The 9261-nt window shown below is 48.2% G+C and overlaps 1 protein-coding gene across 1 annotated transcript; it reads right to left on the bottom strand.

Moving 5' to 3' along the window:
* Positions 1-863: 863 nt before the first annotated feature.
* LOC127307223 (uncharacterized) lies at positions 864-2601 on the bottom strand. The gene has a single exon (XM_051337950.1). The coding sequence runs from the start codon at positions 2445-2447 to the stop codon at positions 1191-1193; it is 1257 nt and encodes a 418-aa protein (XP_051193910.1). The 5' UTR covers positions 2448-2601; the 3' UTR covers positions 864-1190.
* Positions 2602-9261: the final 6660 nt, after the last annotated feature.

Raw genomic sequence — 9261 nt, 5'->3', positions numbered from 1 at the left:
CATGAGAATATATCAATCTAAATTCTAGAGTACAGTGGGGACAAAAAGAGACACAGATAGCAACAATATATATATCATCGTTCGTATCATAATACCACAAAAAGAACATCGATCTCAGAAGAATATCATCCAACAGTACCCTCATAGCATTTGTTGCAGATTCCAAACAAACAGTTCCTCACTCAAACAATAGCAAATGTAAAGGGAACTAATATGAGCCAGAGAAACATACCAAACAGAAACCTTTTGTTTCAATGCCACGATAATTTTGAATATAAAATTAAAGATTACATCAATGTAGATTTATGAATGAAATATTTAATTTGTCCGCTGAGCGGTACATTCAAATGGGGGTATACACTACAAATGGATATACTACCCCTTTATGACTTTGCCTACAACTCGTGCAAGCGACAACTGCTAGTTTCAAGTGGCAAAATGATGCAGAATAAACACTATTCTATACAAAAAAAACTATGATCACACAAAAACTTAACAAAGACTCGTAACTTCTAAACACACGTTCTACCAAAGCAACAGAACAATATCATAAAACAGCCACTACAATCGACCTGTTCATGGTGTTACAAATCAAACCATATCCGCCAGAGTAGAATAACCTGATCATGGTGTTGTAATCATAGTTTCACCAAGTAAAAGAACTGATTGCGTAGAGGATCAATAAATAAATGAATAGCTCTACAAATCAAACCATAACCGCCAGAGTATAGAATAACCTGATCATGGTGTTGCACATCAAAGTTTCACTATGTAAAAGAGCTGATTGTGTAGTGGATCAATAAATAAATGCATTGCTCATAAGAATATATCGATCAAAGGTACAGGGGGAACAGAAGGAGACAGATAGCAACAAAATATATCATAGTACTACAAAAAGAATAGAGATCTTACAAGAATATCCTCCAACAGTAACCTCATAGCATTAGTTGCAGATTACAAACTAACAGTTTCTCACTCCAACAAGAGCAAATTTAAAGGAAACATGAGGCAGAGGAACATCTGGTTACAAGAAATAAGATAAATAGACACTTATGATCCTTGATAGTTGTCTTGTGCTCCCAATTTAAAGCTTACATGAACAGGCTATGCTGTTGATCTTAAGCAATGGAATATGAAATGAACAGTTGACATGAAAGAAACCATTTGGTAGCAACAAATAGCATAATCACCTAACTAACAGAAGGACATGGCTTGAGATCTTCACCCTGAGATAGTCCGCTCAGCTTCCTCTTACCATTGCGAGAGACAGCAAGAAGACCGGCCATGCTGGTGTGTCGCCAATGATAGACATGTCTGCACTCAAAAGTCTTGTGGTGGAAATCAACACGTACCATATAGGATGGATCAGTTGGAAAGCCATTCCTCTGAAGCCGGGTGAAATCGCCCAGTGCGAAGTAGACTACATGGTCATCCAGTGCGCTAAGGAAGGGATACATTGGTGTCAACCGTGGAAAGAAGCCCCCTTTGAACTCCAACCCCTCCCACAGGCTGATCAGACTGAGCTCGTATTCTACATCCCAATTCATATCTTTCGTCAGTCTCCAGATCCTCACCTTGCAGTCCTTAAGATCCACAGGCTCAAGGTAGCCGTCGATGGAGACAAATTTGATAGAGTCCCCAACAGCGCCCATGGCTCTAAAGGCCGCCACCTCTGCTATTTCATCTCTGCTGCCCATGTACTTCTCGCACCCCACTGGCAGGTCCAAGGTGCGGACGTCCACACAATCAATGTCAGCAGAGAGTATATCGTTGCAGTCACAGTACATGACGCCGCGTAAGAGATCCACCCAGTAAGCACGGCCATGGGCCGAGAAAACTTCTTCAGCGACAAAGCTGCTATCATCAGAGTGCCACTTCTGGGGGATTTTAACCTTCTTGTCCATCTGCCAGGGCGAGGTGGATGAGGACGGCGACACAAAGAGAACGTCCTGGTATTGAGGGTTGCCTTTGGCTGACCAGGAGACAAACTTCCTCCCTGGGAAGACTAGGGCGTACGACTTGTCGCCGTCACGGCGGCGTGCGACGAGAACACGAGCAGTATGGATAGGAGGGCTAGTGCGGGGCATGGAGGGAATCATGAGGAGGGACCTGTCGCTGGCGTCGTAGATGAGAAAGACCCGTCCGTGGTCAACTTCTTCAAAGGCCGATGAGATCACAATCAGGTTCTCGTCGATGGTGTGGATAGTAGTGTACATGTTGCCGCCTCGGAGGAACAGCAAGGACAGATCTGGTGCAGGGGCGAGGCTTTCTTCCAGCTCCAGCCCCTGCACGATTGAATCGGCGACGTGGCTCTCCTCCCCGAACCCGTACGCCCGCTTGGCTTCAGAGGGAAGTTCACGCCACTTGCATCTGGGCGAACTTCCGCCGATCATCGGGGTACGAACGAGGCGGTCGAATAGGAAGAGGCGAGACGAGGGAGGAGGCATGGCTGATGTTTTGTCTTCGGATCTGAAGGTATGGTGGGGGAGGAGCGACGGCGGCGGAGGATGTGTTTTATCTGAGGCGTCAAAGCGAGATTGAGGAGGAGGTAGGAGGATGGCTATGATATCTGAGGCGTCAAAGGCGGTGGAGCAGGAGGAGTCAAAGGCGAAAGAGGTGAGGACAGCGTGATTTGCAAGAAAGAAAAGGTAGAGCGGATGGTGGATTGCCGTCGGATGCCGGGGACGCGGATCGGGGGGCAAGTGGAGGGTGGATGCTTCAGTTAAGAAAACACACCGGAAGGGGCACGCCTGGACTGGGTGTACGGTGAACCGCACGAAGAGACAGTAATAATCTTGTACTAACCGCTTCCTCCGTGTGTACCCGTCGTTCCCTGTGATTGGCATTAGCGCTGGATGGACGAACATTCAGTCTGGGAGGACCAGTTTTACCAGCGACGAGCCTAGGAGGGTGAGACAAAACTATTAATTCGGTGATCAAATTTAAACAAACATAGGAAAATTTTGTTGAAATTTACAGGGATTCATATATGCTAGTTCGTTAATTTTTCACCGAATTTGCACATATATTCAAAATCGGTTTACATATACTAGCTAAATGCCCGCGCGTTGCTGCGTGCAACAAAGTTTGTATTATGTCGTCAATATTTACTGTTCAATTTGGTAATGCTAAACCTAAGCTAATGCATTATCTATGTTTCTATGTAGGTCAATAATTATCTATGTTTCTGCATCACCTTGGTGAAATTTTTCACTCTCAAGGATCCCATACCAATACCAAATTCAGATAGCAACTGCATTGTGATTAAACCTGTAGTGCAACCTAAGCTAATGCAATGGACCTCTGCCAAACTACTCAAAACAGTCCCAGCTCAATCATTATCTCCATGAGCAGGCAAAACAGATTGAGGTCAAACGTGCACCAAACAGTAACTTCGTGGCAGAGGTGCGGATTCAGACAAACATGGTGATCGAATTTAAGCGACACACGAAATATACCATTACACGGACTGTGTTGGGAAACATGGGACGAGATTAGCCAGAACTCTACCGCCATTGTCGCCTAATTGAGATCATAATTCATAAACCACCACAAGCATGACCAAAACGTATGGTAGACCTAGGCATTATGGCAAAAGAGGTCTGGCGCCGGTTTGTTTAGGCCACCATGGACGCGACCCTGAGCTTGCGCCGCTGGCATGGTCGCGGCGACCGCCATGGTAGAATCAAGTCGGACAACGAGTTATCGAGTTCCGATGAAGTTAGCAGAGCAGCGTGGCGGCGGCGGACTCGAGTTGGACGGAAAATTCCCGTGAGATTTGCAGAACGCTGACACGTACACTTTTAGGTCAAACGTGCACCAAACAGTAACTTCATGGCAGAGGTGAGGATTCAGACAAACATGGTGATCGAATTGAAGCGACACACGAATCTACCATTACACGGACTGTGTCGCGAAACCTGGGACGAGATTAGCCAGAACTCCACCGCCATTGTCGCCTAATTGAGATCATAATTCATAAACCACCACAGGCACGACCAAAACGTATGGTAGACCTAGGCATTATGGCAGAAGAGGCCTGACGCCGGTTTGTTTAGGCTGCCATGGACGCGACCCCGAGCTTGTGCCGCTGGCATGGTCGCGGCGTCCGCCATGGCAGGATCGAGTCAGACAACGAGTTAGCGAGTTCCGATGAAGTTAGCACAGCAGCGTGGCGGCGGGGGACTCCAGTTGGATGGAGAATTCCCGTGAGGTTGGTAGAAGGCCGACACGTCCACTCGCGGTGAGACGGCGTGGTTTCGAAAAGGTCGGCGGATCCAGGTTCGCGCGCGACGCCACCCGTGGACACGAGAATGTCGTTTTCGTCGTGGTTCAGAACATCACCTCATGTCTGAACAATAGTCATCTATAATGGACCTTTTTTTGCCATCGCTAGAACCCAAATGACTCAGCAATTTTACTGACGGCAGTTGGATGTCCTAGATAATTAACAAAAAAACATAGAATCATTATAGCTAGCTTGTGCTGGTGGCTTCACTAAACTGATTTGATTCAACATGCTTGGTCAGCTGGCATGCAGAAAAATGATACAGATCGAGTACACAACTTTGGATGCCAAATCTATGCTCGTTCGGTGGAGGCCGGCTTGGGCGGCGGCGCGGACGTGGATTTGGAGAAAGCCAGGACAAGGTGGCTCGGTCGATGGTTATTTGGGATTGGGACAACGGGTAGCTTTTCGATAAACTTGAGGGCCAAAACGAAAAATAGGCTACGTACGACGTACAGCACTTTCTATACGAATCGTGCAAAGACGTTTCTCAAGCGGATTCCCACGTGGCGACGAAGCAAAATTAGCGAGAGCCAAAACATCACGAACGTACCACGGTCGCTTAGCAATTTAATACTCCGTCCGTCCGGATTAAATTGACGTGAGTTGTACAGAAGAAGTAGCCTGCACACGTACATTCTTGGCGTCAATTAATAAAGAACAGAGGTAGTAGTAAAGATAGTATATTAGAAAAACTAATAAAACGGGCGTTTTACAAGTTGAAATGGCGGTAGAACGGCTTGTAGTCGCTGCTGCTGTCGAAATCATCGTCGTCCTTCAGCACCGACGCTGCGGCTGACGGCTGCTGCTCTGGCCTAGGGCCCCAACGCGTCAAGGATGAGGCGGTGTTCCCTCATCATCATCGTTGTCGTCGAGGACAACGACGCGGCGATGTGCGGCCTCCTCGAGCAGTCGCTGCTACCGCTCCGCCTCCTCCCTCTCCCACTCCGCCTTGGACCAGGAGAGCACCACGTCCATCAGCATCTGGAGGTCGACGGGGATGACGTCGTACAAAGAACACGCCATGACCGCCTTGAGGATCGCGTCGTCCTCGACGTCGGGGAGGACATAGGAGTGGCCTCCTTCTTCGGCTTGTACAGGCTCCCGCCGGAATGGGCTCCTTCCGACTCGCGCTTGACGCGGACCAAGCAGTCGTGGCCACGCAAAGGCGACGGGCCCTGCCTCTCGCGGAGAACTATCCTGCCGCCGCGGCCTCGGTTGCACGGCAATGAGACGGCTTGAAAGCGCGGAGCTGGGTCGTCGGCGTGGCTGGCGGCGCAGAGCCTAAGGAGCGCGACGCCGACCCCGAAGATGACGACGTGGATGTCATCCGCCATGGCATACACAAGTTCCCGCGACGCCGGGAGAACGCCTGACTCCTTGGTGGCATCTGCAGGACGGGGGAGTTCCCCGCCTGGATGTGGTCGAGGACAGCGACGAGGGTGCGGCCGGGGACGCTCACCAGCGGTGCCTGCCGTCCGAGTTGTTCCTTGCCGGCGGCGGAGGAGGGCCCTCGTAGGATGCCAGCTCCCGCTAATAGCGCTTGATACGTCTCAAACGTATCTATAATTTCTTATGTTTCATGCTACTTTTATGACAGTATCCACATGTTTTATACATAGTTTACATCATTATTATGCATTTTCCGGCACTAACCTATTGACGAGATGCCAAAGAGCCAGTTGCTGTTTTCTGCTGTTTTTGGTTTCAGAAATCCTACAAAGGAAATATTCTCGGAATTGGACGAAATCAACGCCCAGGGTCTTATTTTTCCACGAAGCTTCCAGAAGACCGAAGAGGATACGAAGTGGGGCCACGAGGGGCCGTAACCATAGGGCGGCGCGGCCAGCATGGGGCTCGCGCCGGCCTATGGTGTGGGGCCCCTGCGCCGCCTCCAACCCTACCCTTCCGCCTACTTAAAGCCTTCGTCGCGAAAACCCTTGTACCGAGAGCCACGATACGGAAATACTTCCAGAGACGCCGCCGCCGCCAATCACATCTCGGGGGATTCAGGAGATCGCCTCCGGCACCCTGCCGGAGAGGGGAATCATCACCGGAGGGCTCTACATCATCATGTCCGCCTCCGGATTGATGCGTGAGTAGTTAATCCTTGGACTATGGATCCATAGCAGTAGCTAGATGGTTGTCTTCTCCTCATTGTGCTATCATGTTAGATCTTGTGAGCTGCCTATCATGATCAAGATCGTCTATTTGTAATGCTACATGTTGTGTTTGTTGGGATCCGATGAATATTGAATACTATGTCAAGTTGATTATCAATCTATCATATATATGTTGTTTATGTTCTTGCATGCTCTCCGTTGCTAGTAGAGGCTCTGGCCAAGTTGATACTTGTGACTCCAAGAGGGAGTATTTATGCTCGATAGTGGGTTCATGCCTCCATTGAATCTGGGACAGTGACAGAAAGTTCTAAGGTTGTGGATGTGATGTTGCCACTAGGGATAAAACATCAATGCTTTGTCTAAGGATATTTGTGTTGATTACATTACGCACCATACTTAATGCAATTATCTATTGTTTGCAACTTAATACTGGAAGGGGTGCGGATGCTAACCCGAAGGTGGACTTTTTTAGGCATAGATGCATGCTGGATAGCGGTCTATGTACTTTGTCGTAATGCCCTGATTAAATCTCATAGTAATTATCATGATATATGTATGTGCATCTCTATTTGTCAATTGCCCAACTGTAATTTGTTCACCCAACATGCTAGTTATCTTATTGGAGAGACACCACTAGTGAACTGTGGACCCCGGTCCATTCTTTTACATCTGAATACAATCTACTGCAAACTCTGTTCTCTATTGTTTTCTACAAGCAAACATCATTTTCCACACCATACGTTTAATCCTTTGTTTTCAGCAAGCTGGTGAGATTGACAACCTCACTGTTACGTTGGGGCAAAGTACTGTGATTATGTTGTGCAGGTTTCACGTTGGCGCTGGAATCCCTGGTGTTGCGCCGCACTACACTCCGTCACCAAGACCTTCACGTGGCCCTTGACTCCTACTGGTTCGATAACCTTGGTTTCATACTGAGGGAAAACTTGCTGCTGTACGCATCACACCTTCCTCTTGGGGTTCCCAACGGACGTGTGCAACTGCACGTATCAGCGCTTGCGGAAGTATGTGGCCCATGTGGCGTGCTTGTCGGGGAAGCGCTCCGGCAAGGGCCGCTCCTCATCTGACATCACGGCGAGGGCGACCTGGATCTCTTCGTCGAGCTCGACGGCCACCGGCCGGTGATGCGTGCAATTAACACACGTCCGTTGGGAACCCCAAGAGGAAGGTGTGATGCGTACAGTAGCAAGTTTTCCCTCAGAAAGAAACCAAGGTTTATCGAACCAGGAGGAGCCAAGAAGCACGTTGAAGGTTGATGGCGGCGAAGTGTAGTGCGGCGCAACACCAGGGATTCCGGCGCCAACGTGGAACCTGCACAACACAATCAAAGTATTTTGCCCCAACGTAACAGTGAGGTTGTCAATCTCACCGGCTTGCTGTGAACAAAGGATTAAACGTATTGTGTGGAAGATGATGATTGTTTGCGAAGAACAGTAAAGAACAATTGCAGTAGATTGTATTTCAGATGTAAAGAATAGGACCGGGGTCCACAGTTCACTAGTGGTGTCTCTCCCATAAGATAAATAGCATGTTGGGTGAACAAATTACAGTTGGGCAATTGACAAATAAAGAAGGCATAACAATGCACATACATATATCATGATGAGTACTATGAGATTTAATCAGGGCATTACGACAAAGTACATAGACCGCTATCCAGCATGCATCTATGCCTAAAAAGTCCACTTTCAGGTTATCATCCGAACCCCTTCCGGTATTAAGTTGCAAGCAACAGACAATTGCATTAAGTATGGTGCGTAATGTAATCAACACAAATATCCTTAGACAAAGCATCGATGTTTTATCCCTAGTGGCAACAGCACATCCACAACCTTAGAACTTTCGTCACATCGTCCAGCATTTAATGGAGGCATGAACCCACTATCGAGCATAAATACTCCCTCTTGGAGTCACAAGTATCAACTTGGCCAGAGCCTCTACTAGCAACGGAGAGCATGCAAGAACATAAACAACTCATATATGATAGATTGATAATCAACTTGACATAGTATTCAATATCCATCGGATCCCAACAAACACAACATGTAGGGACGATCTTGATCATGATAGGCAGCTCACAAGATCGAACATGATAGCACAATTAGGAGAAGTCGACCATCTAGCTACTGCTATGGACCCATAGTCCAGGGGTGAACTACTCACACACCGATCCGGAGGCGATCATGGCGTTGAAGAGTCCTCCGGGAGATGATTCCCCTCTCCGGCAGGGTGCCGGAGGCGATCTCCTGAATCCCCCGAGATGGGATTGGCGGCGGCTGCGTCTCTGGAAGGTTTTCCGTATCGTGGCTCTCGGTACTGGGGGTTTCGCGACGAAGACTTTAAGTAGGCGAAGAGGTAGGTCAGGGGGCGTCACGAGGGGCCCACACAGTAGGCCGGCGCGGCCAGGGCTTGGGCCGCGCCGCCCTATTGTGTCGCCACCTCGTGGCCCCACTTCGTATCTCCCTCGGTCTTCTGGAAGCTTCGTGGAAAAATAGGCCCCTGGGCGTTGATTTCGTCCAATTCCGAGAATATTTCCTTACTAGGATTTCTGAAACCAAAAACAGCAGAAAACAGCAACTGGCTCTTCGGCATCTTGTCAATAGGTTCGTGCCGGAAAATGCATAATAATGACATATAATGTGTATAAAACATGTGAGTATCATCATAAAAGTAGCATGGAACATAAGAAATTATAGATACGTTTGAGACGTATCAAGCATCCCCAAGCTTAGTTCCTACTCGCCCTCGAGTAGGTAAACGATAACAATGATAATTTCTGAAGTGACATGCTATCATAATCTTGATCAATACTATTGTAAAGCACATGAGATG

The sequence above is a fragment of the Lolium perenne genome, chromosome 6, assembly GCF_019359855.2.
Source record: "Lolium perenne isolate Kyuss_39 chromosome 6, Kyuss_2.0, whole genome shotgun sequence".
Taxonomy (NCBI): domain Eukaryota; kingdom Viridiplantae; phylum Streptophyta; class Magnoliopsida; order Poales; family Poaceae; genus Lolium; species Lolium perenne.
Note: the sequence above shows the minus strand (reverse complement) of the source record. Positions and strands in the feature narration are given on the sequence as shown.

Bases quoted from the DNA above. Each gene is read 5' to 3' on its own strand.
- LOC127307223 (XM_051337950.1), bottom strand. From the start codon at position 2,447: ATGCCTCCTCCCTCGTCTCGCCTCTTCCTATTCGACCGCCTCGTTCGT.